Genomic DNA, 12457 nt, shown 5'->3' on the forward strand with positions numbered 1-12457 from the left:
CCAAAGTTGAGTTTTCTGCCTGAATCATCAAAATTCTAAACTTTTTCCAAGCAAATCCATTATCTCCTTTCGTCTAACTTGGCCCAGAAAGTAAAACGGATACTTGTGGACATCCCTGATGTTTTTCTGTTTTCCCCAGGAATCAGTTTATTTTTTTAGGAGTTTTTCCTTACCGACGAGGAGGATCTAAGGGCAGGGATGCCCATCTGTTTAGTTTAGCAATCAGCTTCTGGATTTTATTTTTGTACATTTAGCGATATGAAGCCTGTTGAGGCTTCATGTTGTTGTAGATGGGAACTGGTAAATACCTTTAAAGCGCTTCTCTACCTTCACCAATTTCCACACTCCGCTGCTGAACTTTCCCTCAGAGCCAACGTGGGGTTCAGGGTCATGGGCAAGGCAGGAATCAAACATGCAATATTCCCATCAGAGGTCGGCCGCCCTACCCACTGCGCCACGGCCTGCACCACGTATTATTGGGCTAAATGAATCAAATTGAATTAAAATGAATCCAGCTTCATAAAAGGAAGACTTTCACAAAGACAAAATTCAAAATAATCAAAGGTCCATCATCTTTTGATTTATTTTTAAAGTGTTTCCAGTGGTCTTTATGCATTTTTTTAGCCCAAATCAAAAACCTGTTGTCTGCAGAGCACCTACAGGCTTTTGTTGAACAGCATTTTTTTTTCTGCTTTGGATTCACGATTTGAATAAAGAAATACTCAGAAATGTCATCTCAAGCTTAATGTTTTTGAAAACATGTCCTTTTCTCGTCAGAAAAGCGCCAGAAGACCATGTTAAACACCAAAAACCCTGTTTTCTGCTCCTCAGTGCCTCATCATTGGGGGGGGTCCTTGTGGCCTGCGGACAGCCATTGAGTTGGCCCTGCTGGGCTGCAAAGTCGTGGTCATCGAGAAGAGAGACGCCTTCTCCAGGAACAATGTGCTCCACCTCTGGCCCTACACCATCCACGACCTCAGGGGCCTCGGGGCCAAAAAGTTCTACGGCAAATTCTGCGCTGGGTCTCTGGATCACATCAGTGAGTGGGACGTTTGGGTTTTTTATCGCAGGGTTCAGTAGAAATCGGGCTGCTTTGGAGTCTTCTTTGCTGACAATCAAAAAACACATTTGTTCAGATTGTGTGAGCCTTTCCCGCCGTTTTTTTCTTTCAGGGGTGTTTGTGTGACGATGGTCACTCAGAAATCCCCACTAAAAAACAAGTCTCAGAGAAATGTTACCTATGCAATCTGAAATGAGGAAATGTAGTTTTTGGAATGCCTCAGTGAGCTCCACCTGCACTGAAAACCGCTTCTGCTGTTACGCCCCCTTCTATGTCTAGGGGTGCTAGGGGGGCATAACATAAAAAAAGTAAAGTTTTGGCTACTAAATTAACTGCAACACAAAACACCAAACAAATGTCTCCATAAAATAACCAAATTTATTTACAAATAAACAAAAAAACAAAAACAAGAACTAAAAGTGAAGCTAAAAGGCTTCAGGGTGAACCAAGGCCAAAATAACAAACAAAACCCCAACTAACTGAAACATGTAATCTTACCTGTAAATGAAAGGAAAGGGAAATAAATGACAAAACTCTGACCTCCCTAACCTAACAAAAAAAGGAGAAAACATGTACTAAACAAAATGGCAGTTCACCCCTACAGCTTCACTTAAATAACTATAAACCAAAAGACTAAATCAGAGTGGGCACAAACAATACAAACTACGAAGAACTACGAATACAAAATACTAAAGTGCAACACACAACTAAACAAGAGGTGAAATCAAAACCAAAATGGAGAAGAGGGCCAAGCTGCAGTGGAGACTGTTGCAGCAAGGCTCCCCTCCCACTGACTGGATGTCCAAATGGTGGCTTTAAAGGCTGCCTCCACCAGCTAGTCCAATGGGAGGCCACAACCTTGCCACCACACCTGAAAATAATCAGACAAAGAATACAAACCCAAAGATCCAAAAAACACAGAAGTCCCACTCCGATACAAAAATACACAAAACACAGAACAAACAAACAAAACAAAATCTAATACGGCTACAGCCGTAACACTGCTGTGTGCTGACGTTTGAGTTGCGCCTGTGTCTCCTGCAGGCATTCGCCAGCTGCAGCTGATGCTGCTCAAAGTCAGCCTGATCCTGGGAGTGGAGATCCACGTCAACGTGGAGTTTGTCAAACTGCTTGAGCCGCCAGAGGAGCAGAGTCAGGACGGTAAGATCTGTTCTGTCCCGGTTATCGGGAGCCTCAGGTGTTGGAGGTCCAGGCCTGTGTGGCATTATCTGCGTGTGCCTGTCCGTGATGTGCAGCGGCCTGCATTTCTCAGCTATATATGGAAAGTGTCGAATGATGAGAAATGCTTGTGGAGACAGAGGGATACCTCTAATAATAGATTATGTTGGGAGCTGGCTTCTGATTCACCCCAACACCAGGTTTCCTTTGTGAAGGCCTTCTCATCTCCCATTTCCTGCTTTCTCAGGTCCGGGGTGGCGAGCTGAGGTCCGGCCCGCCAGCCATCCCGTGTCCAACTTTGACTTTGACGTGGTGATTGGAGCTGACGGGCGCAAGGACACTCTGGATGGTGAGAAGTGAGGTGGATGTGGATGACAGGTGGAGGAGCTGTGTCTTGGTTTTCCTGCAGCATCAGACCTGTTGTTGCTGGAAGTGAGGAGAAGAGGGTGGGAAGTCTGGAAGCTTTTCCTCGTTCATCTTCAGGGTGTGAATTCTTCAGGATTAGACTCTGCAAACACACCCATTTTACATGGTCAGGCTTCTTCTCTTGTTTATAAACCACCAATTTTCTTTGATGTAACCCCCCCCCCCCCCCCCCCCCCCCCACACACACACACAGCAGGATCACCTTTTTAACCTTTTCGGTAATTTTCAGCAGTAATTTAAACGGCTGCATAGCCCCATAGTTTGTGCTGCATGAAGGCTGAATATGTTCTCAGTATGTTTCTCATCCGTCTGCTTAGTAGAACAAACAAGTGATTTAGAAAAGCTTACAGAGAAAGTCCGTTCAGCATTAAAAGAAGGTGTGTTGGGAAGATCCAGAGCCACTTTAAGTTTTTGGTGAGCCTCTCCAGGATGCAATGTGGCACCGCAGATGTGGGAGGGGTTTCCTGATCCGATCACATGGTCCGGATCATGTAGTTTCAGAGTCAGTGAAAGTGGGTGTTCCTTTAATTGAACTCGCCTGGCAAACTAATTATCACAGGTGTCTGAGATTGATCCAAAGAACCCAGAGATACAAAATCAATCATGAAGTTAAATGAAAGACAAAGATTTTTTATCTAATTAACCCTTAAATACAATTGACATAATAATTTGAAACCCACCGTAGTAAAGTTAGAAGTTCATAGATTAAAGCTCAAAACCCTTTCAATAAATATTTAAAATCATTAAATGTTTAGTCATTTAAAATTATGTCTCTTGAGTTTTGTCTTAGCCAAAACAACGACCCACAAAGAGTTTTCAAAGAAAAAAGACTAGGTTTTTGTTTCTAATGAGATCGTCTCTCTCCATGCGGCAGACGGTGAGAGCTGCTAAGGGACCGTCTACAAAGTGCAAACTCCGGGAAAAGTGATCTGCAAAACCAAAAAACGGTTTCATTGTTATGAGTTAGTCCCGAATACTCATCATCATATTTATGCTACAACAATCTTTGGAAGAACGTATTTTCACATTTTTTTATTTGCAATAGAAATAAGAATCACATTTGATTGGAAATGGTCAAGAGCTCTGAGGATACTCAGTTTCTCTTACATGACTAATTATCACCTTTTTATTGTGCTAGTTAATTGTTAACTATTTTTTCTTGGTGATGGTTTTACTTGATTGCTTAAGCTATTTCACAGAAGTGCTCTGGTTAAGTGTTAAACGATAAAAGAAGGTGAATAAAATAAAAATCCGGCACAACCTGGATCTGTGAACTAAATGTATTATTTTTTAAATGTGTCACAAAAGTATTGGATCGGGACTCCATACTGGCAGATGCTTAAAATCCAATGACATCCCTAGTGGGAGGAGCTGCCCTTCAGGCCAGAACTGGATTGGCTTTTAGGGTGTCTGCATCATCTGTGATGGATTTCATTCTCATGCCACTGAGATCATGTTCATTTCTGCTAGACTATGAACACTTTCGATGCCTTTCCTTTCGGTTTTTAGTTTTACCTCTGTGTTTTCTGTTTTCTGTCAGGTTTCCGTCGTAAAGAATTCCGAGGGAAGTTGGCCATCGCCATTACAGCTAACTTTGTCAACAGGAACACCACAGCCGAAGCCAAAGTGGAGGAAATCAGCGGCGTGGCCTTTATCTTCAACCAGAAGTTCTTCCTAGACCTGAAAGAGGAAACGGGTGAGAGGCGCTGATGTCAAAGCGCCGGATGTTCATCTCTGTGGCGCTCTGCTCAACAGTCACGTTCATGTTTTCAGGAATTGACCTGGAGAATATCGTGTACTACAAAGACAACACCCACTACTTTGTAATGACGGCCAAGAAGCAGAGCTTGCTGGACAAAGGGGTCATCCTAAAAGTGAGTCTGTCCTTTAAACCAGAACCTCCATCTGTACGGGGGCTGACCCGTATTGGTGCTGCGGGTGTTTGGGTTGTCTGGGCCTGTAGAGGGTTGTAGAGAAGAGCGGCGGCGCATTAAAGGAGGCGCAGGTGTGTTTTACATTTACCTTAAGGCTCGTGAAACCACCTCAATGGATGTTTGGAAAATGGAACGCACCATTGTTGTGCGCGTGGTAAGTGTAGGTGATACTGTCACACAGTGTCGTTAAGCCACGCTGTAGTCATTTTTAAGGTGTCGGTACTGGCTCCTTACTGGCCGCATGCACAGGGTGTGCACATGAGACATAAGGCTCCACACAAGGAGCACACGGTATGTGCAGTGTGCAAATCAATTTTATTTCAGTTTTATTTATATAGCCCAAATTCACAACAACAGTCGTCTCAATGGGCTTCGTATCGGTAATTGTAAGGTAGACATACAATATAAAGGATCATAGATGCTTAGAATTCACTAGGATAATACTAAAACTTTAACCAAACAGACTAAACTAAACTGAACATTCCTGCCCTTAGACCCCCCTTCGCTGTAAGGAAAAACTCCTAAAAAAAAACAAAGAACGGAATCTGGAAAAAACTAAGAAACCTCAGGTGTGTCCACATGAATGAGGGATCCTCCCCCAGGATGGACAGGCGATGTACCAGAACTATTAGAAAACAATTAGCTTATCTAACTACAACTACATGCTTAAGAAGTCCAGCAGACGAGCTTCATCCAGACAAAGTTGGGGGACGGCTGGGGGTGCGAGACGAGCCGGAGACAGAATCCAAAACCAGATGTAGGAGCAGTAGTGGAGGCAAGCCAGAGACCAGGTACACGTACTTATTGACCGTACATGAATCGCACTGCACCAAACAGAAGCATGAAGAACTAAATGATAAATAATAATCAAGGATAGAGGAGAGTAGAAGAGTAGAAGTAGAGGGTAGAGGACAGAACCCCAGTGTACCATAGTTTCTCCAGTTTCAAATCTGCTACCATAGTCCTTATTCCTAACCAATCTAAGGTCACATGTCTGAATGACTACATACTAACTTTCACTCACTTCCATCCCCACAAAATGCCTAGAAAAACTTCTTTTTGTGGACTACAGTTTGACCTTTAATGTCATTCGGCCGTTCAATCTTGGGGCCCAGCTACACCATCTTGGACTTAACACCACACTGTGCAACTGGACTACAGATTTTTTAACTACCGTATTTTCCGGACTATAAGTCGCCCTTTTTTTCATAGTTTGGCAAGTGGTGCGACTTATACTCCGCAGCGACTTATATTAGAAATAAATTGAAATAAATACATTGTTAACCCTCCTGTTAAGTTCATTTGTGAGGAACAGAGATGATGTTCCTGGGTCAATTTGATGTATGAGGTATGTTAAGTGTTTAGAGGATGTTAAGTGACTCAGAGAATCAGCAAACAGTACTTACAGTACTTACAGTAAGATCTTGAAGGCTAAAAACATAATATTCTATTTTCCAATGATTTCATAGATTCAGAAATGCAATAAAAATGACAACTGTTTCTACAAATACAGGATGAAAACAGAGTATTAGTTGGCCAATGATGCTTCATGAAAAGAATAAATAAATAAGTATGAGAAAGAATTACTGTGAAATTATGAGATAAACAGTCTGCTATGATTGTGTCATATGAGGTTGTGGAACTTATTAGTTCTTGGTCCCAGATTTTGTCAAATAAATTTCCCGTCAAAATGCGACTTACAGTCCAGTGCGACTTATCTGTGTTTTTTTTCTACTTTATAATGCATTTTTGGGCTGGTGCGACTTATACTCCGGAGCGACTTATAGTCCGGAAAATACGGTAACTGCAAACAGAGTGTTAGAATGGGAAAGTACACATCATCCACTGTTTTAATCCATACAGGGGCCCCCCATGGGTGTGTGCTGAGACCAATGTTCTACTCTGTCCATGTTCATCCAACCTCATTGTCATATTTGCTGACGACACCACAGTTCTTGGACTTACCAATGACAATAATGAAACAGACTACAGGGCAGAAGTGCAGCACTTGGTGTCATGGTGCAACAATAACAACTTGATTCCAAACATCAAAAAGACCAAGGAAACTATTGTTGACTTCCATAGATGCAGTAAGAACCATCAGGTTGAGAGGGGGACCAGTTTTAAATTTCTGGGGGTCACTCTGACTGAAGACCTATCCTGGGGTCCACACACCGCCTCAGTGGTGGGCAAGGCCCAACAACGCCTGGACTACCTGAGGAAGCTAAACACGGCTTAAACCTCCAGGCAGCTGATGGTGAACTTCAGCGACTGTGCCATCAGCAGTGTTCTGACATCTGGATTTTAGTGTGGTTGTGATGTCTAAAGAGAGTCCACGACATCCTGCATGACCAGCACCATCAAGCCCCCCCATCTCCTCCATCTGCTGCCCTCAGGAAGGAGGTACCGGTCCATCCAGGCCAGAACAACCAGACTGAGTGACAGCCTTTATCCACAGGCTGTGCGGCTGCTGAGCAGTTCTGCCCACCTACTGTCCCCCCCCCCCCCCCCCCCAAATCTTCTTCTCTTCTGAGTACACTGTGAACTGAATTGCATTGCTACACATCAACACTAAGCTGCTACTGACTTTAAATTTGTGTACACTGAATGTCTTATGTATTTGTTTATTTTGTTTGGTCCTTGTTGTGCTTCTTTTTGTACTGATTCTGCACTTTGGTTATTCATTTCTTTATTGGGTATTTATGTGGTGAATTGAACTGAGTGACTGTTCTTGACGTTGTTTCACTGACAATGACAAAAATAAAGGAATTTTGAATCTTGAGCTTCAAACTTCTACTAACAACTTTATTTTTATTGTTAAGTTTAATATAAACAAATGAACATTAAGTTAAATAAACTCAGAATGTTTTCAGTCTAACTTTGAATGTAGAAACTGTGTCGGCCTCTCTTCCATGAGCTGGGAGCTTATTCCATAAAACAGGCTTGGTGGCTAAACGCTCTACCTCCAACTTTGCAGGGTTTTGGAGGGAGTGAAAAAAGATAAACGCACGACTTTCCCGTTACAGAGTGGACCTTGATATTCTGTGGGTCCATCTACAGATTTGTCCATTTCTCCCCCCTACAGCCACCCGTATCCACCTGTATGGCAGCTGTGACAAAGGCTTGAGTTGGTTAAGGCAGAACCACCAGACGCTGGAGCCGGCTGTGAAACGGCTCAGTAATGAGCACACACAGGTGCTGGCCCCCTCTGCCCAGACCCCCTCTCGTCTTACATTGCTCGGTGGTGCTGAGTGAAGAGTCGGCCGGGTCAGCCATTCTCCCAGACTTTGTCATTTCAGCCCCCACGCTCGGGTTGTAGTGGTAGCAAAGACGTTTGTCTGCTAACCGCCCTGTCCTAACCGCTGCTCGTTGAACTGTTTGTCAAACAGCTGCTTTAAACCATTTTTCCATCCGACCGCAGGACTTCATAGAGACGGAGCGGCTGCTCGGAGCCGACAACGTCAGCCAGGAAGCACTGCGCTCCTACGCCCGTGAAGCTGCTGACTTTGCCACCAACTATGAGCTCCCATCTTTGGACTTTGCCCTTAACCACTACAGGCAGCCTGACGTGGCCATGTTTGACTTCACCTGCATGTACGCCTCTGAGAACGCCGCCTTGATCCGGGAGAAGCACGGGCACCAGCTGCTGGTGGCGCTGGTGGGGGACAGCCTCCTGGAGGTAGGACGGGTTGCTTTTACACGGGATCAAACCCTCACCACTATGTGTGTGTTTTAACTGGCTGCTCTGTGCTCACAGCCCTTCTGGCCCATGGGGACGGGCTGTGCTCGGGGGTTCCTGGCTGCCTTCGATGCCGCGTGGATGGTGAGGGCTTGGGCGCAGGGCCGGAGTCCTCTGGAGATCCTCGCAGAGAGGTGAGCACCTTTCTAAAGGCCACATATTGAGCTCCAAATCTGAGTATTTCTTTATTCAAATCACTGTGAATCAGAAGCAGAAGAAAAAAATGCAGCTTCAAAAGATCATATTTGTGCCATCGAAAATATGGTGGGTGGGCCTAAAGCTCCCTGCTGCACTGCAGGGTTGCTCGCCATTTTTATTTCTCTGGTAATGTTGGGTTGGGGGTGTGAGGAGCTGTAAGCTATTGGGAGACCAATAAACGGACGGATGATGGGAAGTGGGGGTGGGCCTACTCTGCATCAGCAGTCCCGCCCACAACTCAGAGGTGCTTTTCTGATGAACTCCTGCTGCTCTGCAGAAACTATGTCTAGAAAACGACAAGTTTTTTTGATTTTGGCTAAAATAGCACAACGCTAATTAACTGGAAACACTTTGACAATAGATCAAAGGATGGTCAGGGTGGGACTTTAACGATTTAAAAATTCACACAATTCTAAGCTGTGCAAAGCAATGCATTCCTGTGCATCTTACTGCTTTCTTTGGGGAATTTAGTTTCAAAATGTCCAGGTTTTTTATTTTCTATTTTGACATTTTAGCTGCATCCAGACTCTGCAGCTCCTTTATGCTCTCCTCATGTATTTCTGCTGTTTTCTGCCAGAAGAAAGCAAAGGAAAAAATGGGGATCTTTAGGAATGTGGCAGCAGAGGGCGCTTCAGGCCGACGGACAACATGACCACAAAAAGCTGCAATTTTAGAATAAAATGACAAAAATCTGGAGTTCAAACAAAAGTTCATGGTTAGAATGAAGGGCAAACATTTGGGGTTTTTACAGTTTTAGATTCTGAATGTGTTCAACGTTTTTTCCATCAGGTATTTGTTTTTTGGGGGGGGATCGCAAGCATTCCTCTTGGACAAAGTCTGCAATGATGATGTGATCTTAAAAGGCTCCACAAAGTGTCTGCTGAGCAGTTTCTAAAAGTCTTTCCTGTCTTCTCCAGGGAAAGCCTTTACCGCCTGCTGCCTCAGACCACCACAGAGAACATCAGTAAGAACTTTGAGCAGTACTCCATAGACCCGTCAACGCGCTACCCCAACCTGAACTCCAGCCGCGTGCGGCCTCAGCAGGTCAGAGCGCTCCTCTGAGACGCCACGTTTCCTGTTTAGACCAGACTGAGATCAGGTCGTATCACTGTGGATCTGCTTCATCTGTGTTTTGATCCAAAAGCCTCTTTGTGGAGCAGAAACCTGCAGCTTTACACACATTTACACACACGGTGAAGATGCAAAGTGCTGCTTTCTGTGAGCAAACAGCTCAACATGCAAACGCCTGAACTGTAGAACGAGGAGGTTTTGTATCCAGATTTCAAATATGCAACACATCTTTATTTTGAAGCGTGTTCACTCATTCCAGTGTCCTCCACGTCCACCGCTAGTTTAAATCATACAGACATGCTTCTCCAAACATCTGTGAAGAACCAGCTGCTCTCAGTGAACTCCAGCGTGCTTCTGGGATGCTCCTGTACAACGAATCCACTCCTGAAGCTTCCACACTGCTAAATATTCCACAATTTGGGACGGCCCCTTGCTGTTCCAACATGGCTGCACAGTTAGGGTCCATGAAGACACAGAAGGGGAGGAAGAACTGGACGGAGTCCTGACCTCCAACCAACAGAAAACCTTTGGGATGAATCAGAGTGAAGAACTTCTGAGCATTCCCATAATCCCCTCTGAACCTGTGGAAAGACTTCTAGAAGAGCTGAAGCTGTTTGAGCTGCAAAGGGGATCCTAAGAAAACGCTATGGATAATTATGGGATGTCAGTTGAGTACAGACATGTGTAAAGTGGATGCTTTGACTCACCTTGTCCCTCTGAAATTAAAACGGCAGCTTTCTGACCATCTTGATGGAACACACGCGCACACACGCACATGCACACACGCACACACACACACAGTGCTGTTTGGAGCCAGTTTTCAACATTAATCTTTAATCTCAGAGCTCACTCATCGACTTTATTTTAAAAACAAGATTTGTTTTTGAAGAAACGTCATTTTTATTGGTTAGTTGAGTTTTTGCTTTAAATTTTTAAGCAATTTTGGGTGAAAGAATTGTAAAATTGTCCCATCAATAGTTAATTTCTTGCAGCCTTATAAACGCATTAGCTTCTGCTTCTGTCTTCCTCCTGCAGGTTCGTCACCTGTATATCAGCGATCACCACAACAACGATCGGTTGGAAAACGGAGCACCAGCTCAAAGATCTGTCAACCTGTTTAGAAAAGGTGAGTCTGCTAAACTGCAGTCCCAGCACCAAAACCCTAGAAAAGCACACATGCTGGGGTCCTTCAGGACCTTCAGCACAGATGTGTGACGGTGAAGCTGCTCTGATAGAGGAACACACACGGATGGAGGAACGTCGGTGCTGCTTGACGAAGGAGCTTCTGCCTGAGTCTGACTCCTTCGGTTTCCAGTGACCAGCTTTCCATCACCATGATGCGTCCTCACTCAGCTGAAAGAATCGAAGCTCTCCCGATTTCCCACTGAGGAACCCTCATCATCGTCCGTCTCTGTCCCGTCTGAAGTCGTCTGTGTTGCTGTCGCTTTCTGACAAACTCCGTTCCTCTGCAGAGTCCGAGGTGCGTCCCGGCCGCCTGCTGGCCTGGTGTCAGGATCAGACCCGCGGGTACAGAGGGGTTGATGTCAGAGATCTCACATCCTCCTGGAGGAGTGGCCTGGCCCTCTGCGCGCTCATACACCAGCAGAGGCCTGACCTCATGTAAGCACCAGAGGACGAGGTCTGTCCTGCAGATGAATGGAGTTCACCTTAGAGAATGGACAGCTCCAAGAGGGTTCCTGTCTTTATGGGTGCCAAGGGTGTGAAGGACTCAGGACTTGTTTCAGCAGATGCACTGATGTCGTCCTTGTTGTGACTATTTTAAATCTCCTGGTGGAAACATTGTTTTTGACTGATTTCAGCGACTACGACTCTCTGAAGGAGGAGGATGTGGCGGTCAACAACCAGCTGGCGTTCGACATGGCGGAGCGAGAGTTCGGCATCCAGCCGGTGACCACAGGGAGCGAGATGGCCCAACCGGACAAGCTGCTGATGGTTCTATACCTGTCCAAGTTCTACGAGGCCTTCAGGAGCTCCCCGGGAAACGGTCAGTCTTCACCTTCACGCACCGTCAGAGTCTGATCACCAGCTGGGACCGCGAGCTCCGTCCTCATGAATTCTCAGTCTTTTGATAAATTTTTAAGCACCCTGTCTGAAGCTGCTTTCCAGATCTTTGCATTGATGCCAGCATTTTTGCTGATTTTATTGTGAATTTCTCATGTTAAAAAAGAGTAAAGTAAAAAAGTAAAACCCATGATAGACTCAGACAGGTCTGCCGTTTATTCAGAACGTCTGACCGCACCATGGTAGGCTCTGCTTCTGTTCCTTCTAGAGCACAGATTCCTTAATTGAGTATTTATTTTTGTTCATTTTAACTCGGTTGCTGTTCGTCCTCCAGGTTCAAAAGAGAGGGGTGAGCACGTCAAAGAAAACTCAGATGACACCAACCACAATCTGCCAGAACTTCATCCGCTCAGGAAGAGGACTCCCAGGGTGAGGCTGCCGTTCTGCTTTACCTCCTTGATTGGCAGAAAACGCCCGAGTTTGAACATGTCTGCTGTCGTCACAGGAGGACAAACCTCAGGAGGAGGACTCTGTCCACAAGAGGAGGCGCAAAGGAAACAACGACCTCACAGAGGTGGGATCAGTCAGCCTCACACGTTGTGTCTGAATTCCTTCACTACTCACTACATAGTGCTCGATATCTACTGTTCCCAAATCAAGTGCCCTAGAAACTTCCCTGAAGTCTCTGCGAAAAGGCAGTGTGCATCGATGCTCACTAGATCGGTGAATGTAGACCACAATGCATTGCGTCGGAACAATTTTTACAAAAAAAATGTATTGAAAATACTTTTTTTAAAATAAACCATCAACGTTTTTATCTTCATAACA

General features: G+C 44.9%; 1 protein-coding gene across 8 annotated transcripts in view; it reads left to right on the forward strand.

Annotated features, from left to right (window-relative positions):
* mical2b (microtubule associated monooxygenase, calponin and LIM domain containing 2b) overlaps positions 1-12457 on the forward strand; it is a 65646-nt gene that overhangs the window by 24322 nt on the left and 28867 nt on the right. For all 8 annotated transcript variants that reach the window (XR_013656257.1, XM_023955417.2, XM_023955422.2 and 5 more), the window contains exons 3-15: positions 832-1039; positions 2105-2221; positions 2487-2588; positions 4206-4361; positions 4439-4539; positions 8021-8278; positions 8357-8472; positions 9454-9580; positions 10643-10733; positions 11080-11227; positions 11428-11612; positions 11964-12058; positions 12135-12203. Coding sequence is in view for 7 of the 8 variants with exons in the window: in XM_023955417.2 (XP_023811185.1) it covers positions 832-1039; positions 2105-2221; positions 2487-2588; positions 4206-4361; positions 4439-4539; positions 8021-8278; positions 8357-8472; positions 9454-9580; positions 10643-10733; positions 11080-11227; positions 11428-11612; positions 11964-12058; positions 12135-12203 (1773 nt within the window). In the remaining variant the exon portion in view is untranslated. The remainder of the gene's footprint in view (positions 1-831; positions 1040-2104; positions 2222-2486; positions 2589-4205; positions 4362-4438; positions 4540-8020; positions 8279-8356; positions 8473-9453; positions 9581-10642; positions 10734-11079; positions 11228-11427; positions 11613-11963; positions 12059-12134; positions 12204-12457) is intronic.

Source organism: Oryzias latipes, chromosome 6 (assembly GCF_053564925.1).
Source record: "Oryzias latipes strain Hd-rR chromosome 6, Olatipes_Hd-rR_3.1".
NCBI lineage: Eukaryota > Metazoa > Chordata > Actinopteri > Beloniformes > Adrianichthyidae > Oryzias > Oryzias latipes.